This window comes from Genypterus blacodes, unplaced genomic scaffold (genome assembly GCF_046128005.1).
Source record: "Genypterus blacodes isolate CSIRO-AG114 ecotype Tasmania unplaced genomic scaffold, CSIRO-AGI_Gbla_v1 ptg000111l_1, whole genome shotgun sequence".
NCBI classification, from domain to species: Eukaryota; Metazoa; Chordata; class Actinopteri; order Ophidiiformes; family Ophidiidae; genus Genypterus; species Genypterus blacodes.
The window spans coordinates 2,460,348-2,478,580 of record NW_027466915.1 but is presented as its reverse complement, the minus strand read 5'-3'; the positions used below and the strand labels follow the sequence as shown (position 1 = coordinate 2,478,580).

General features: G+C 42.8%; 4 protein-coding genes across 4 annotated transcripts; 3 read left to right on the top strand and 1 right to left on the bottom strand.

The window, feature by feature from the left end:
- The first annotated feature begins 1,285 nt into the window (after positions 1-1,285).
- Positions 1,286-5,829, top strand: LOC143009202 (heat shock cognate 71 kDa protein). Its single transcript, XM_076161223.1, has 9 exons — positions 1,286-1,501; positions 2,491-2,702; positions 2,874-3,079; positions 3,166-3,318; positions 3,405-3,960; positions 4,070-4,272; positions 4,398-4,596; positions 4,694-4,926; positions 5,208-5,829. Exons 2-9 carry the CDS (start codon positions 2,498-2,500, stop codon positions 5,415-5,417), a joined length of 1,965 nt encoding a protein of 654 aa, XP_076017338.1. The 5' UTR covers positions 1,286-1,501; positions 2,491-2,497; the 3' UTR covers positions 5,418-5,829.
- Positions 5,830-7,194: 1,365 nt separating this feature from the next.
- h2ax1 (H2A.X variant histone family member 1) lies at positions 7,195-8,052 on the bottom strand. The gene has a single exon (XM_076161397.1). The coding sequence runs from the start codon at positions 7,950-7,952 to the stop codon at positions 7,569-7,571; it is 384 nt and encodes a 127-aa protein (XP_076017512.1). The 5' UTR covers positions 7,953-8,052; the 3' UTR covers positions 7,195-7,568.
- Positions 8,053-8,146: 94 nt separating this feature from the next.
- Positions 8,147-8,945, top strand: hist2h2l (histone 2, H2, like). Its single transcript, XM_076161398.1, has one exon. It carries the CDS (start codon positions 8,291-8,293, stop codon positions 8,669-8,671), a length of 381 nt encoding a protein of 126 aa, XP_076017513.1. The 5' UTR covers positions 8,147-8,290; the 3' UTR covers positions 8,672-8,945.
- Positions 8,946-11,884: 2,939 nt separating this feature from the next.
- LOC143009183 (zona pellucida-like domain-containing protein 1) lies at positions 11,885-18,182 on the top strand. The gene is made up of 11 exons (XM_076161195.1): positions 11,885-11,972; positions 13,097-13,201; positions 14,465-14,718; positions 14,842-15,026; positions 15,811-15,883; positions 16,211-16,308; positions 16,552-16,632; positions 16,726-16,891; positions 17,166-17,359; positions 17,571-17,587; positions 18,028-18,182. The coding sequence occupies exons 1-11, from the start codon at positions 11,885-11,887 to the stop codon at positions 18,180-18,182; spliced, it is 1,416 nt and encodes a 471-aa protein (XP_076017310.1).
- The last annotated feature ends 51 nt before the right edge of the window (positions 18,183-18,233 follow it).

The following is an 18,233-nucleotide window of genomic DNA, read 5'->3' as shown; positions in this document are numbered from 1 at the left end:
GTCAAGAGAATGAGTGAGTTGGCATCTACCTCTCTACATAGCCTCTCTAAGGGAAGAAGGGCCAGCATAGGGAAAGGGTTATTTAATATTCTCATGATAATCAGACTTATTGAGATCACATGCTGTGGCTCTCACAGTCACCAAATCTCAATCTAGTGGAACAGTTATTGCAGATTTTGGACTGACATACCAGGCAGCATTCTCCGTAATGTAGACTATGACTATATTGGTTAGATGAGCACCCACTCGGAAACACTATATGGTCTAATATGGTCTACCACCGTCCCCTACTCCTCCCCACATTTGATACTGTTTTTGTGTAAAAGGGAGGCAGTAGTCGAGTGGGTGGAGCTTCCGCTTAAGAACCGGAGGGTTGCCGGTTCGAGTCCCTGCCGAGGTGCCCCTGAGCAAGGCACGAACCCTCAAATGCTCCCCCCTCTGCGAAGGGTGGTAATATAATGTGATGTAAGTCGCTTTGGATAAAAGCGTCCGCCAAATGACCGTAATGTAATGTAATGTAAAAGCTGCTTCTGCGTGCTAACTGGCATATTTTTCATGTAATGGATTTGGACCAGCTGAAATGAAGAACTTTACAAAATGAACTAATCTAGAGATGGCAGCAAATGCTTTGGAGAAAATCGGAACAAAAAAAGTAGCAACCCAATGAACACGATAGACAAAAATTCAGTGAATGAAATGAGTTAGTCCAGTGGTTCCCAAACTTTTTCTGCAGGGCCCCCCTTTTGTAGATAAGGAAATGTTCACTAAAGTCCAGATGGAATTTCAGCACTCCTTTTAAAGTCATATGCTCATATTAGTCCTGCTTTCAATCATTTGTAGCCTATTTTAGTTTAACAATGCAGCTGCTGAAGATAGATTCGGGGCAGTCAGGTTATTCAGATTGAGGGCCATTAAGGACACATGAATTACCCTGTGTAGTAGAGAATAATCCTCTCATTATTATACAGTGAAAACAATTACAGGATACCTGAGGACATTTTCAATCTAATCATTTTCTTAGAATGTGATGGATTTGTCATGGATTGCCTCTTGAGCGCCACTACACTCAACTAACTGTCTCATATAACCGTCTACTGTAACCAAAGCTTTATTTAATTAATAGAAAATTCATGTCTAATGGCAGAAATGAAGCAGTCAATGGTAATAAATTGCTATCTGTGAGATGAGTGTACAGCTCTACAGTGAGGAAAACCCTAGAACCTTCTATTTCTGTCTAGTATCTGCCTTTACTCTGGGTTTTTTTTTTTTTTTACAGCAGCATCGCTTTGAACCAATCAGAGATCGCCGGGTCAAAGGGAGGCTGAGGATACTGAATGAGCAGGAAACGCATCGCTGTTCTCTAACCTGATTGGCTCAACGGGAATCCAGAAAGTTCTATAGGAGAGCGGTGCAGCCGGCATCTTCGCTCTGTGCTCATCATCTACTCGAGGAGACGCATACGGACACACACACATACACACACTGCAGCGGCAGCATCCAGGTAGGACGCGATAAAGCGCGACCTCTTATGCGTTAATATATGTTAGTATGCATTTACATTTCTCGATTAATTACGATTAATCGATGTATTTCCCCGTGTGTGTGTGTTTTATTTCTCTGATGTGAATGTATAGTGACATTGCTAATTCGCTCCTTCCTTTGCTATCACAATCAAAGTCGTCAATCGCGCATTGGGCAGCATAAATACATATATTAACTAGTCTTCTTACGACAACACGTTGATATTGTGTCAAGGATTATATATGTGTTAGATTTGGTCTCAGATCGCTTGTTGGGTGTTTTGCGCATTTTATGAGCTCATCGGTTCTATAGCAGGTCTTCATTACTCCTCGCTCAGCACAGGCATTGAATGCAACTTTACGCATAGATGCGGGTCTAGGTTGGATTCTGCAGCAGCCGGGCAACTTTGTCCTTCAAAGGAGCCGGTAGGGGAGGGGGGGGGGGGGGGGGGGGGGGGGGGGGTAAGCGCTTTTCTCTCCCAGATGGCCGGAGATCAGTTGGGACATCGCCTCAGCGTGATGCTGCTAAAACCATGTACGGACATCCTGCATGCTGCACAATTCACATCAGCATTAACCTGCCGCACAAAAACAAATGTGAATTATTCAAGTATAAGATATTGTATTAGACTTGAGTGGTTTATTGCTGGATGTGCTCGTTCTTCAGAATTTGCATTTTTTAATGAGTTGGGTCATCCGACTCCCATTTCTTGACCCCCAAACTGCAGGAGCATCTGTGCAGCCTATTTTATCCTGCCACCTAAGATGGCTGCCTTAGCCTGCTATCTAATCCATGACACACACGATCCAATTACACTAAACTGTAGCTTATACCTGGACGGTAGCAGGGGTCATCACATGTCTGTCTGCTCAATGAATGTCCTCACACTGACCTGGGCCACATAGTTTGTGTGTTTTGGTAGATATAATTGCTCTACCCCCTGATACATTAAGTATTGTTTTTTCCCAGAGTAATCATGTCCAAAGGAGCAGCAGTTGGCATCGATCTTGGGACCACCTACTCCTGTGTGGGTGTATTCCAGCATGGCAAGGTTGAGATCATTGCCAACGATCAGGGCAACAGGACCACACCCAGCTATGTGGCCTTCACAGATTCAGAGAGGCTCATTGGAGATGCCGCCAAGAATCAGGTTGCCATGAACCCCACCAACACAGTCTTCGGTAAGGTTACATGGTGATGTGATATGTCATGAAATATTGATTTTAAGGCTGTGATCTTGTTCTTTCACTCCCAGGTCACTGGATGAATAAAGTCACCGTTCTAGAAAATCTGGAAGTGTCTGAACAAAGACAGGACAACTGCATTATTTCATTTTCAACATTTTCTTGCAGACGCCAAGCGTTTGATTGGCAGACGATTTGAGGACCCAGTGGTTCATTCTGACATGAAGCACTGGCCATTCAATGTGATCAGTGACAGTGGACGTCCCAAAGTGGAGGTTGAATACAAAGGTGAAACCAAAAGTTTCTACCCTGAGGAAATCTCCTCTATGGTGTTGACAAAGATGAAAGAGATTGCTGAAGCCTACCTTGGAAAGGTAGATATACAAAATAACTTGAATTTAACTACAATTATATGCTTGCTGGAAGGTCTAACAATGCTTCTGTTATGTATATTTGGTAGTCTGTGTCAAATGCTGTTGTCACAGTCCCTGCATACTTCAATGACTCTCAACGCCAAGCAACCAAAGATGCTGGAACAATCTCTGGTCTGAACGTACTGAGAATCATTAATGAGCCAACTGCTGCAGCAATTGCTTATGGTTTGGACAAGAAGGTGAGATTCTGCCTAATAGTTGATATATTGTGTCCTGTATCTAGCAGAACCTGAACAACTTTACTCAAAATTCTATTAATTTCCAGGTTGGGTCTGAGAGGAACGTTCTCATCTTTGATCTTGGTGGTGGCACCTTCGATGTGTCCATCTTGACCATTGAAGATGGCATCTTTGAGGTCAAGTCGACTGCTGGAGATACTCATCTTGGTGGGGAAGATTTCGACAACCGCATGGTCAACCACTTCATTGGCGAGTTCAAGCGCAAATACAAGAAGGACATCAGTGACAACAAGAGGGCCGTCCGTCGTCTGCGCACAGCTTGTGAGAGGGCGAAGCGCACCCTGTCCTCCAGCACCCAGGCCAGCATCGAAATCGACTCCCTGTATGAAGGAGTGGACTTCTACACCTCCATCACCAGGGCTCGCTTTGAGGAGCTCAACGCTGACCTCTTCCGTGGCACTTTGGACCCTGTGGAGAAGTCGCTCCGTGATGCCAAGATGGACAAGTCCCAGATTCATGACATTGTTCTGGTTGGTGGTTCCACCCGTATCCCCAAGATCCAGAAGCTTCTGCAGGATTTGTTCAATGGAAAGGAGCTCAATAAGAGCATCAATCCGGATGAAGCTGTGGCCTATGGAGCTGGTAAATGGTTTACTTCTGTACCCTGAGATTTGGTGTTCTGAAGTATGTGGTTTCATGATTATCCAGGCTCTGTTCCTCTTAAAGTCTAATCTTCTACTGTTGTCTTCAGCTGTGCAGGCTGCCATCCTGTGTGGTGACAAATCTGAGAATGTCCAGGACTTGCTTCTTCTGGATGTCACCCCTCTGTCTCTGGGTATTGAGACGGCTGGAGGTGTCATGACTGTCCTGATCAAACGCAACACAACCATTCCTACAAAACAGACCCAAACCTTCACCACCTATTCTGACAACCAACCTGGTGTGCTCATCCAGGTATTTCATATTTTATAGCGATTCATATCTAACAGCAATGTTATCCAGGATTTTTCTTTTGTGTCGATAATCCGATCTGAGAGAAGAGATGACGTGTCCACTGCTGACTTGTTTACATCTAACAGGTCTATGAAGGCGAGCGTGCCATGACGAAGGATAACAACCTGCTGGGCAAGTTTGAACTGACTGGCATCCCTCCAGCTCCTCGTGGTGTTCCTCAGATTGAAGTGACATTTGATATTGATGCCAATGGAATCCTCAATGTTTCTGCTGTTGATAAGAGCACCGGGAAGGAAAACAAGATTACCATCACCAATGACAAAGGTAAACAGAAATAATTAAAAATTCTGTGATGCTATGCTGCCATGTCAGCCGTGGAAGGTGGGGTGGATTCTTCCTCACTTCATCTGTTTTCTGATAGGTCGCCTCAGCAAGGAAGACATTGAACGTATGGTCCAGGAGGCTGAGAAATACAAGGCTGAAGATGATGTCCAGCGTGACAAAGTGTCCTCCAAGAACAGTCTGGAGTCTTATTCCTTCAACATGAAGTCCACTGTGGAGGATGAGAAGCTCGCTGGCAAGATCAGCGAAGAGGACAAGCAGAAGATCTTGGACAAGTGCAATGAGGTCATCAGCTGGCTGGACAAGAACCAGGTAAATCATTTCAAATAATTCTATAAACCTGGTTGCCTGTGACATTTGATCGCAATATAAGCAAGATCACCTACACATCAACAAACAACCGGATCCTATTCTAATCCTATGACACACACACACTGTTTAAGCCTTAGATTCTTCTTTCATGTCCTTTCAGTATTTCATGTGTAATATTCATATTTGTGTGCTGATTTTCCTTATTTGTAGTGGAAGATTTCCATAAGGTAATATTCAATTATGGGAATATTCTGATTTTTTGTTGTATTTCCTTCTTCTAGACAGCAGAGAGGGATGAGTATGAACACCAGCAACAGGAGCTGGAGAAGGTGTGTAACCCCATCATCACCAAGCTGTACCAGAGTGCTGGTGGGATGCCAGGCGGGATGCCAGGTGGAATGCCAGGTGGAATGCCAGGCGGATTCCCGGGAGCAGGTGGTGCTCCCTCTGGTGGAGGATCCTCTGGTCCAACCATCGAGGAAGTTGATTAATCTCAGTTTGTGTGTCCCCTTCCTCCTTCAATGACAAAAAAACAAGCATGAATAATCCCACAGACCGTATCTGTAAGAACAGGCAAAGCCATCGGCTCATGAAGATTGTTGCAGTGTGAATATTTGAAGACATCGCTTGAGCATTTTAAGTGCTGTTTGAGTCCAGACAAATTATTACTGAACTGTGATCAGTTCAGGTTGTTTTTCTTCCACATTTACTGCTAACTTGTGTTCATACATTTGCCGTGTAGTTATCGAATTGATTTCCTTGTCAATGTACTCTCGTTGTGGGAACCTTTCAGGTGATTAATAGTTTGGAGTGGGAATAAAGGGTGAAATACTTAACAATCATAACTCATATGCTCTGGAAACTAGTACAAACAAACAAGATTAAAGTGTCACAGAAATCAGAGTGTCTTTGTTTTCTTAATCATGGTTTGTGAGCAGCATTTATACTTTCAAATAAAAATAATGTAAGCTACCACAAACAGACCAAGGCCATTTTACTACAGTTGCTAAAGCCATATATTACAATGCCATATACTGTTATATCTGTCATAGAAACGTATACTGAAACTGTGGCATTTGCGGTGATGATGTCAACAACTGTGGCATTTGCGGCGATGATGTCATCGACAACTGGCATTTGTGGCGATGATGTCATCACAACTGTGGCATCATTCACAATGTGCTTATGTCCTTAACTGACATCATGATGTCATCCATCCATTCATGCGCCCATCTACGACTATCATTTGCACATTTGTTTCTTGCAAATAAGACAAGATAAAAATGTAAATAAAATGAATTTACATGAAATGTAAATAAAAAATGTAAATGTTAAAGCACTCCATTACAGGCCAGACCCCTGTGCAATGTTTCTGCCGAGTTTGGAGGCAATAGAAGGAAAGATGCTCGTTGGGAGCACAAGCATGCACACACACACTTCAATTATAGTAGGAAGATATTGGCATTATTTGCTATATTATGTAAAAATCCTTGCAACCAAGACATTGGTGATATTAATGTTTTAACGGCTTAGGAGATGTCTGTATTAAACCCTCAGAAGGGACATCTAGCCTGCAGCTGTCCTTTCACTTTCACCTCTGTAATGTGGGACAGCAGGTCAGTCAGGTACAGTCAAGTCAACACATCAAATTATGATAATTATATTGTAGGTAAGTGTTCACCTTCACCACACCCATTCCATGTGACTTCAGCTTGCACAGCAACATGCAGCAGAACACCTGCTCATGTGCTAAATCTGATCACACAAGAATGGAAAACGTACACAGGTGCTCTCCCTAGAACCTGTGGGTTACAGGTGAAATATATTCAAGTGTCAAACTGATAGTATAGGCCTCCCATGTTTCCAGTGGACCCTTATCTACAGGCCAGACAAACTGTGACCTCTGGTGGCTTACCAGACAGGTTCATCATTTATCAACACGTATCAACGGTATCACCCCGAATATGAATATGAATATTGAAATGGTCATTCATAATGGCGACATTTGAGAGTAATGACCGAATAGAAATTGAGACCCAGGAAGAGAAGGGTGTTACCAAATTATGACCGCAATATTTCTCTCGAACGTGCTATGAATGTTTTGACTAACATGCTCCTCATATTGGACGTAGCACGACCCTTGAATGTAGCATCCATGTGTGACATTGTGGTCCATAAACGCAACATGCTATTCATGCGCCTTTTATGCTGACAAATAGCAAAGAGCCCGGATGACACTAATAAAAATAGACTGGAGCTCAGACCGGATGTGTTTGCCATGTACCAACAGGCTACAGAACATTTATTTGAGACAACATAAAACAAACATTACACCAATTTTGCACGTTTGGTAGCAGCAATGCGAGAAAAGGAATAAAAACAAAAAACAACCCCCTCCCTCCTGAAGAATTGGTCCATGTTAAGTAGTGAATTCCCCGCAGCCTTTCAGCGGCGCGCCTCCATTTTCGTCCAGAGCCAAAACACAACAGGCGAATGAGCTGTCAATGAATAAGTCCTTGTTTTTTCATTGTAGAAATAGCGACACTAAACTCAGTCCCTTAATCTTTAAAGGTTGTTCAATCCAAAAACGAACAGTACTGATGTCAAAAGGTGGCTGGCTCCGGCTCGAGAGTTCTCTTCAACTACTTCTTGGCTGGTTTTTCCGTCTTCTTGGGCAGGAGGACGGCCTGGATGTTGGGCAGCACTCCTCCCTGAGCGATGGTCACGCCGCCCAGCAGCTTGTTCAGCTCCTCGTCGTTGCGCACCGCCAGTTGGAGATGTCGCGGGATGATTCTGGTCTTCTTGTTGTCCCTAGCTGCGTTACCGGCCAACTCCAGGATCTCAGCGGTCAGATACTCCAGCACTGCCGCCAGGTAGACCGGAGCTCCGGCGCCGACGCGCTCCGCATAGTTCCCCTTGCGCAATAGCCTGTGGACTCGTCCGACTGGGAACTGGAGACCGGCCCGGGAGGAACGGGACTTGGCCTTTGCTCTGGCTTTACCTCCGGTTTTCCCTCTGCCAGACATTACGGTTAAAATATGGTTCTAAATGACGTAAAAAATAATAATTAACCACAGCTGTGTTGATGTATGATCGGGTTTGGGATCTTTACGTAATGTAAAGAAGGAGGAAAGGGATTTAAAGCGCGAAGGCTCGTCTGATTGGCTGGCTTGAAGCACGAATGGACAAACCAATGAGACGATGAGTCCTCCCGGTAACGACTGTCCTCTGGAAACGTACAGTCCAATCGTATAAACGGAACAACACAGTCTGCTTTGCATAGCCCTGTTATAAATACCGATTTAGCACAGTAGAGGCAGTAGAGAGTCGTGTTGCATTGACGGTGACAAGTTGAAAAATAGAAATGCCTGATCCTGCAAAATCAGCTCCTGCGCCCAAGAAGGGTTCGAAAAAAGCCGTGACCAAAACCCAGAAGAAAGGAGACAAAAAGCGCAGGAAGACGAGGAAAGAGAGCTACGCCATCTATGTGTACAAGGTGCTGAAGCAGGTGCACCCAGACACGGGGATCTCCTCCAAGGCGATGGGTATTATGAACTCGTTTGTCAACGACATCTTCGAGCGAATCGCTGGAGAAGCGTCCCGCCTGGCGCACTATAACAAGAGATCCACCATCACCTCCAGAGAGATCCAGACCGCTGTGCGCCTGCTGCTGCCGGGGGAACTGGCCAAGCACGCCGTATCCGAGGGCACCAAGGCCGTGACCAAATACACCAGCTCCAAGTGAAGGCGGACGGTGCTCGCTTACAAACACCATCACATCACCCAAGACGTTTAAAAAAAAAAAAAGCCCTTTTCATTGTGTCGGGTGCCGATTTCGCCAAAACTTGTTTTTGCTTCGCACCACTGCCGGGGAGTTTTTCCTTTCCAAGAGACTGATGCCATTTCCACGGGCCTTACTGATGATCGTTTAGTTGTAGCCTGCCATCTTGTTTTTAACTTAATGTTTCAGAGCTGTGTATATCGTTTTTAACAAATGTGAATAAATTCATTAGTTAACGCATTTTGAAGTGTAAAATTGCTCAGTCTGGTCTGCTTCATTAAGGCTGAAATATCGACTGAAATGTGTTTAGATGTACGTTACGGCGTGATGCGTTTAAGATCACATACCTTGATGGCACTGAGTCTTGGTTTCAATTGCACCCGAGCTCAGGTGGGGAAAGATTTAATCAGCTAGTAACACAAACCACCAATTGGTAATGTGATTTCAACCCTGGAATGTATGGAGAAACAGCGACACCAAGCGGCCATCGGCTAAATCAGCAGGGAAGAAGGATCAGGTGTTGACTCATTAGGCTGTAATTAGCTTTGTTTTCCATTATCTTATGGAAAATCTTGAGAGTGGTGAGGTGACTAACATGCTCTGGTAATTCTCTTAAGATTTCTTTACCTATTTATAGTCAGTTTCTTCAAAAGCTGTGTCAAATTAGTCTTAAATTGAGTTGCTTGCACTTCAATCTATATGGCCCATACTGTATGTTGAAGTTCTTGTTTGGGTGCAGCTAATGGACAATTAACAGAAACATTGTTCCAATGATTCTGTGTGGAGTTGATTAAACAACTGCTGCCCAAATCTTGAGTTGTTAAGGAGTGTGTGTAGGTGTGCTGTATTTGATAAAGTGTAAAGTGTTTTCCAGTCACAGGCTTGATGACACTATTAACAAAATGTACTAATTTCTTAATTCTAATTTCTTCAGTACTTGGCATGATTCCACTTGATAATGAACACGTGTTTCCATAACGTCCTCACTCGAGCAGTAAAGGAACAATATGATGGGATAGATTTCAAGTATTGTCATTTAAGAATACATTAAATCTGGGTCATTGAAAAGAACCTGCTTCCTTATTGTAAGTTGCAGTAACTTAAACTTAAGTATCAGGAATTCACTCATTCTTTAGGTTGTTCTGCCTGTGGGTTCCAGTCAATAACATGTACTATAACACGGAATGTTCTTCATCCCCGATCACGGAATTTGTCTTGAGCAGGTTCTAGTTGTCTAGTTGCCAAGTGATGTAACATCCAAAATGGATTGAATGATCAGCAGCAATGTATCACTGTTCTTACTTGTGTGTGTGGGGGGGTCTTGGGCTCAGTTATGAAATATGAGCATGGCAACAAAACCTAATGAGCACCATACACACATACTGTAAATGCATATGTACTAATGGGAATAACATGTTTTGGAAGTTAAAAAACATTTGGGTTAAAAGAAAGGAGAGGAATAAAAAGATAGAAGTAAAAGCAAGAAAGAAATAACAGCGGCAGAATGAAGGAAGGAAGCGATGAAAGTACAAAGGACAGGAAGAAAAGAAGAAAGAAAGAGAAAGAAAGTCCCAAAGTTCAATGTTAAATCTTGAATGTGAAATCAAAATTTGCAAAGTAAGTGCAACCTGCCATTAGAATGAGTACAGTGGAGGAAAAGTACATATTCTATTCAAATGAACTAAATCAATTATGAGTATTATTAGTATCATTAGTACATTAACTTAGTTGCTTTCCACCTGTGCACCAGCCGCTGCCAGATCTGTGTGAGTGAAACAGGAGTTTTAGATGAGACAGATACGTGTTTTCATGCAAATCTGAATTCTGAAATCCTCTCTGCAGCAGATAAAGCCAGACTCAAGTGGCAGAGCTCCGACTGATGCTCTCAGGAAGCTCGCTCTTTGTTTGGATCTGGTCCGTGGATCACCGGAGGGGATCTTGGGGGGGGGGGGGGGGGGGGTCTTGAGGTTCAGGTGACTCTGTCGGTGGCAGGCGTTTTGTTGTGACAGGGTGTGCCTTTCCTTTAAGAGTGTGACAAGCTCTGCCCCAGACCTCATTTCTGAACAAAGAGTTGTAGCCCCCGGCAACGCAAGGGGGATGTGACAAACTGCATATAGTGGAGCTGAAGGCAGAACATCGCCTATTGAAGATGGGCTGAAACATTACAACATTACATTGAAACATACACAGGCATCAAAACAATGATGATGTAACATCCTTTCCTGGATCTTACACTTTAAGACACTTAAACACATCAGAGCATAACTGATCACCCAAACAACAAATCAACAGTTTCTCAAATGATCTCATCTTATCAGTTTGGTTCCAGCACTGTTGCCTTGGATCTCGGTTCAGTGTGTTAATATGACTCATACACAGGTAGACCAGAATGGACCCAAGCAGACACACACACAAAGAATGTGAACCCAACTGCAGGGAACAAATAGAGGCGCTCTTTGGAATTTGTTTTCTTATAAGGACATCTATTGTTACTCTTTGTTTGTGAAGGTTCTCAGTCATCCACGCCATGATATTTAAGGAAAGTACATTCTAGGCAACTTGAGTGAACTGAAGAAGCCTTTCGGATGAGATTTGCTTTCCTTAGATTGTTACTCTTTTTGATGGACGCTGATTATGGATTAAATTGGGCCACATTGGGGTTTTCTCTCTTTTTCAGGGTCTGTTGTGATGCATGCAATGTCAGATCTGGCCCAATTATCATGGGATCTGGTCTGGATCTGGTCTGGGGTCCCTTTTAACTTGTATACACATCCTATTCAATCTCAGCAAGCGTATCTGAGCACTTGGTGTCCATTGAGTTACGTTTTAGACACCAATGCAGAATAGAAATACTGAGGAGAAGTTGGGCTTTTCAAATTTTCAACAAAAGATATAATACCTTTAATGTTATTACGAGAGTCCTGTCAAATCCACACTTTCAAAAAAAAGAATCCAGCATTAGAGCTTTAAATAAAGGGCTCAAAAAATGATCCAACCTGAAGTCACTGGCAGATTTATAGCTACCTGACATAATGTTGGACCAGGGTAAAGACACATCATATGTGCAGCTATTGTTCCACGTCTGTCACATGATCTGGTTGTGGGGATCCACGTCTGGCAAACCTGCTTGTGTTTCTCTGCATTTACAAACAGGAGCTGGAAATGAGGCCGGTATAAATGTGTGACAGTGATGAAGACAGCAGCAGAGACAGGCAAGCCATCATGAGGGAAAGAGGAAGACGCGACGCTGTGGCAACCACGCAAGGTAGACAACAACTTGGAATTAGGGATTTGTGCCTATCACTTTTGAGTATAAGAGACATTTGATATGAATGTTGTGTTTGCCAAGAACTACTTTGTTTTGGAAGGAGAATTTGTATTTATTTATTGAATCACAGAATCACAGAAGATACAAACATAATTAATTACAATTATTCCTTCTTCTAAATTGCAAATTGAGACTCAAAGCTTTACATAATAGACCAAACTCTATTTGACCAAGGTTTGTACAATTCAGCTTCATATCTCCTCTCACACCATTAGAGAACATTGCATATTAACAAATTTTGTATTCTGTTTTAAACATGGTTTGTTCCTTTTTACCCCGCATTTTGTTTTCTGGGAATTTGGATTGATTTTATGTTTGAAATGCTATTATCACAGTTTGATTCATAAGAGCTCTGAGCTATTTCCAATCATTTGTTTCAGCTTGGCATTACACATCCACTGTTGTCCATAAAGTTGGAATTATTTTTTTATTCCAACTTTATGGGCAACAGTGTCTATGTAACATCCTGATTCTGTATATGAGTTGATTGATTTGTTGTCAGCCTGATACATAAGGATGTTGGTTCATTGATTTGGAATAAATCAATAAATCAATGTTTTGCACATCAGCTTCATTCATTGGAGCTTCATTAATATTACCACGCAACTTCCAAAGCTCTGATATTTGCAAGATGATATGCAAGATATGCGAGACGGACGGCCAACATTTCTTAAAAATTCGTATTATTCTTGGTTTAACTATAGTTCACCCGATTTGACCCTTCAGACTTTCTCTTTTGTGTCTTTTTATCTGTATTCTTGTCTGAAACGATGACCTCATCAGCTGCGGAGGATCGTTTGGACAGAAAGAAAAAAGCAAACCGTAATAAAATCCCACCGGCATTCCTAGGCAGAAGTGTGTCAAGTTGGACAAAGATTCTTGTACGCTGGGCTCAGAATTTTTCAATCACGACGACATGTTCACTTAAAACTATCGCCGCAACATCACAAGTTGTCTTCAATCATGCAACTGGGCTCATAAACATACTGTGCATTGATTTGAAACTCAGATCTTTACATTTCTGAGCCGTTTGTTTGTCTCCTCTCTGTTTCCTCCTGCAGGTAGTGGAACAACATGGCTGGCACTTCTTGTCTATCAACTTGCTACTCTCGCTCTCACCCAAGCTCAGAATAACTGCATTGGACACCCGACATTCAGACACCCAGGTCGGGAAAAAAAAACATTCTCCTATACATCCACCTGCATGTCTGACACCCCCCTCCCTCACACACACACACACACACACACACACACACACCCCACGCCCTGCTTTCACACCTCTCATTCTCTTGCAACCTAATAAGTATCAGAACAGTAGAAGCGTCTCTTTATGTGTCACTAAGGTGTGTTACAGCTCTGGGTTTGGTACAGTTTGAAAACCGAGCTTTTTGTTGACAATTGGAGTTACATACATCTGTCTTGTCAGTGGCAGGTAAAGGAAGATAAATGGAGGTATTAGCTTTCTGCAGATGTGTAGTGTAAAGAAAGTAAAGATTGTTTTCAACTATATGCTGATACATTTGGATGTTGTTGTTTCAATGAAGGGTTTAAGGCAACTTTGTCAGCAGTATGAGACTTCACAACAAATCAGAGATGGTTTAGATCCTTTATGTGAGCACATTTACTACAACTAAAAATGAGCTCAGATGAATGGAATCATTTATTACTCACTCATAAAAATAAATAAATATATATTGTATAATTTAAATACACGAAGAACAAATGAACAGATTAATTAACTAATCTATGAATCAAGTTTTTGGTATTTGTTTATATTGAAGCAAACATTTGACATGACAGTGAGCATAGAGTTATAGGACATTTTGGAGATCTTTTTTTATACAGGAAGAGGGGGAAAAGGAGAGAGAGACAGAGAGAAAAAAGAGAGAAAAAAAGAGAGAAAGAAAGAAGGTTGCATTATTATTATTATTCTTGTTGTTTAACTTTTTTCGTAGACCCTGAGGTTAAATTGGCAATCTGAGGAACAAGTTGATTGAAATTGACACAGTCAGAAGCCGCGGTTGTGAGAACATTGCACAGTAGTGTGGACGCACAATCTATGAATGAACTTTCATAGAGAAATGTCAAACTGTGAGATAAAATCTTTTAGACACTTTGTATGTACAGTACTTGTTTCCACATTTAATATAAGCCATGTGATGGTTACTCCGAAAATATTGAGATAATATACTTGGACACTTTGTGATCTTTGGTAGAGGTGAAACTATAGAGGGTTTGGACAATAAAGGCTATACAACATTAATGTGTAAAGATCTAAGGTGTTCAGAATATTTATAAAGATCAAATTATTCTCAAGCCATGCGTATATGACTAAGAACCAAATCCTGCTAAGCGTCTTCATGTTGTTCTTGGTGTAAATGCAGCCAAAATAAGTGTAAAGTGAGCAAAATCTTATCTTAACTTATCTTAAACGCACCGCCTGAATTCTGTCTCAGCCAGCACAGACATTACCGTCCTGTGTGGCACTCAAACCGTCGAGCTCCACATCCTCCTGTGTCCCATCTACTTCAGCGGATACAACGAATCCCTGGTGGCGCTCAACTCGTTGCACGACAAAAAGGAGTGTGGAGGGGTCGCTGACTGGACGGTGGATCCACCTGTGGTCATATTCAACTTCTCCATGAAAGAGGAAGGCATCGCTGCTTGCTCCAACACCATGAGGGTGAGCTAGTGTATTAGCAGTATTACAACACTGGCGGCTTCATCATCTGCTTCATCACGTACGGCACCTGTCAATTGATACGATCTGGAACCTGTTTTGTGTTGATCTTCACTAAACCAACAGGTGACTCAGGAGTCAGGCACCGGAGTGTTTTCAGAGTTCTCCTACGTCCAGTACGTCAACATCTCAGGCATGGTGTGCAGTCATGACCCCACACCGGGACTCATCACCTACAACCAGGAGTCTATGTACCAGTTCTCCTGCAAATATCCACTCCAGTACCTGATCCAGAACACCTCCCTGTCTGTGTAAGTGCTGCTTTCAAAAGACACACAAGTTAGAAATGCAGAATTCCAGCTGTTCAGTTCATTTGTTGCTATCACTCTGGTACACAACACAATCATTCATCACCAACAACATTATTTTCCACTACCGATACAACAAATCATCAGCTCGGGTCACAGTTTCCTCGGTCCCCATCAGTATTTCTTTCCTTTTTCTCTTTCTTTCTCGTTTCTTCCCTTCACTCTGTATAAAACTGTACGCTCATTGTCATGTCAAATGCTTTCTTCAATAAAAATACAACCAAAACAAACCTCAGTGGCAGAGGAAGTGGTGTGTTCCCCCGCGTTTACAGTTTGAAACCAGCAGAGATTAGAGATCAGATGATTACCAATTCAGAAATTCACTCTCCTAATTCATTTCTCTCTCCCAGACTTTCCAATATTGACACAAAGCTACATTAGACTCATACATTTTGTTCTAAGATATCACCTCTGCAGATTTATATACATTTTCTGCACAAATGTTTCAAACATGACAGGAATAACAGGAAACAAAACAATGCATGTTAGATTACAGCTGGATGTTAACATGAAGCATCGAGTTACCATACTTGCTTCTGTGACATGACACACACGCTGCCTTCAGAGGTGTGTGTTACGCTTTTCTTAGCGACTTCGGGGCTGAAATCACTTTTATGTACTCGACTGTGTTGTTTTCCTCGTGTATCAAATGAATGATGACCTGGTTGTAAAAGTCAGGGTGTTTCCCATGGTGACGGATGCTGACAGGATTTGTTTTGGCCAACAGGACCGGGACGAGCTTGAACATCAAAGACGGGAACGGCAGTTTTATCAGTACCCTGAGCATGCAGCTGTACTCGGTAAGGAGGGTCAGGGGTCAAACTGAGCAAATGGGGTTTCCTTTATTTGATGTCAAGTGGTGGTTATTTTGAAAGCATTAACTAGACAAAAGGTCAGGTGAATGATCTCACCTATACCATACGATCTCACCTGTACCATACACTCCCCCAACTCTCTCATACACACCAATACTGAGAGCTGCAGGTCCGAATCATCCATCAAGGTCATAGGTCAAACTCGTAGAATTGCTCCAACAAAGGCCTCACCCTCTGTTATCCATTATCACCCAGTTAAACTGAATGACCTGAATAACATCCCACCCTCTGCCCTTTTTCTTTGGCTCGCAGGACCCAATGTACACCGCCTCACTGCGGATCCCTCCACGAGGCCTGGAGCTAAAGACCAAGATCTATGTGCAAGTGAAGGCGTCCAACCTTACAAGCAAGTACGTCTAGATTCTACTCAACTCTCGTGTTTCAGATCACATTTAGGGCAGTGAGATGTCGGTACAAATTCACTCATCACATTTTGACCTAAGTGAAAATCTTAACAAATAATTGAATTGTCTATTAACTCGATGTCCATTTTGTCAGAATGCGGTCACGTTGGAGCTCGGTCATATCAGGCTGCACACATTTAAGGCTGTCTCCTTCTCGCTGACATTAATACAAACAAATCTTCGTCACAGTTTCAACGTTCTCCTGGACAGATGCTTTGCCACGTTGAGCCCTTATCCCATCAGCAGTACGTTTCATGATCTCTTTGTCGGGTGAGTTATCAGACATCCACCTGTCAATAAGCACTCAAGCACTCAGAGAAGGTCCGTAGAAAAGGAGAAGTGACTGTGTCGTTCTTCCATAAGGTGTAACCGTGACAGCCAAACGATGATGGTGTCCAACGGCGAGAAGCAGGAAGCTCGTTTCTCCTTTGAGGCTTTCCGCTTCATTCAGCAAAATGACACTGTGGCCACCTTCTATATTCACTGCGCCACCAGGCTGTGTGCGCCCGCCTTCTGCTCAGTTGTTCAGGTCAGGTCAGCTCACAAAGGCCACACTGTCCTCTGAGTTTGGTACATGATCAATAATAATGCATTTGGAATCTGCATCTGGTTCAAGATCTGCATGGAAATAAATATTTTCGGTATAAGAATAATGGTTTTTCATATAGTGTTGTCATGACAACTGGAAAGTTTTAGGAAACATGTCCCTAACCATAATTTCCCTCGGGATAAAAAACTTCTATCTTATCTTATCTCATCTTATCTTAACCTAAATAACAAACTCCCTGATCTTACAACTACAGAACTGCACTACCAGCAACAATCTGAGGAGGCGGCGTGGTGTGAGGAACAGCGACGAGACCACGGTGAGCGAGGCGGCCACCATCACCTCAGGCCCCATCATCATCCACGCAAACGACAGTGAGACCCGTTCATATGTCGGCATAAATGAAAGGATAAATAATGACGGCAGAGGAAGATGTCTGCTGAAAATGACGTGATCTCTTGCTTTCTCACAGGGGACCTGATGGAATCTGAAGGTAACCATCGACAACCAACACAATGTCTCATGTTAATACTTAATTGCAGTAGAATGTGAGTGCTTATAAACATGCAGAGTGGTTAGCACAGGCAGCAACTGCAGTGTTAAGGATCTAAGATGGAGTACACATCTTCAAGTGCAAGGTCCATGGTTTGATTGTGAACAGAGGCCTCCTGGTTACAGGTAAAGAGGTAAAATGGTGCCTCATTGCTACTCACTTGGTTGTAATGAGGTCACAAGTGAGGGTACAATGGAACATAAGACGAGTGGCCTGATTGTTATAGAGGCTCAAGCAGTTGAAGGCATTGTATAGGATTGTCAAGGTATAAGAGGCAGAACAGGCCTAAGGGCAAAGCTCTCAGTCAATCTCTCCGTCAACCTAAAGAAGGAGATCACTATTACAAGTTCCTCCAGAAGGTTTCCATCTCAGCAGATCTGGGTCTCAGGCTGAACGACTGAAGAGCTCAGATATCAGCAGCAGCAGCTTGTAAGTGTTTGTAAGTCAGTTGAGGATGGATTCATGGGTGGAGCGACATATGAATGGACAGACAAGATGGTTGGATCCACATTCAGTATGAGCCACGTTGCCTTCACCATGGACTTGGTTTCTCTTTTCTCTCCAGGTTCCTCTGAGAGTCAGAGCGGCACCTTGTTGGGTGTCGGGATCATTGCAGGTATCGTCGGAGCGTTCTGCGTTACATTGGTGGCTTTCATCGCTTACCAGAAGTACAACCCTGATTTTAATTTTAGAATGAGAACTCTCAACTCACTTCAGTGACAAAGGGTGTTTGCTTAGTTCATGGAGTTTGTCTCATTTATGGGTCATAAA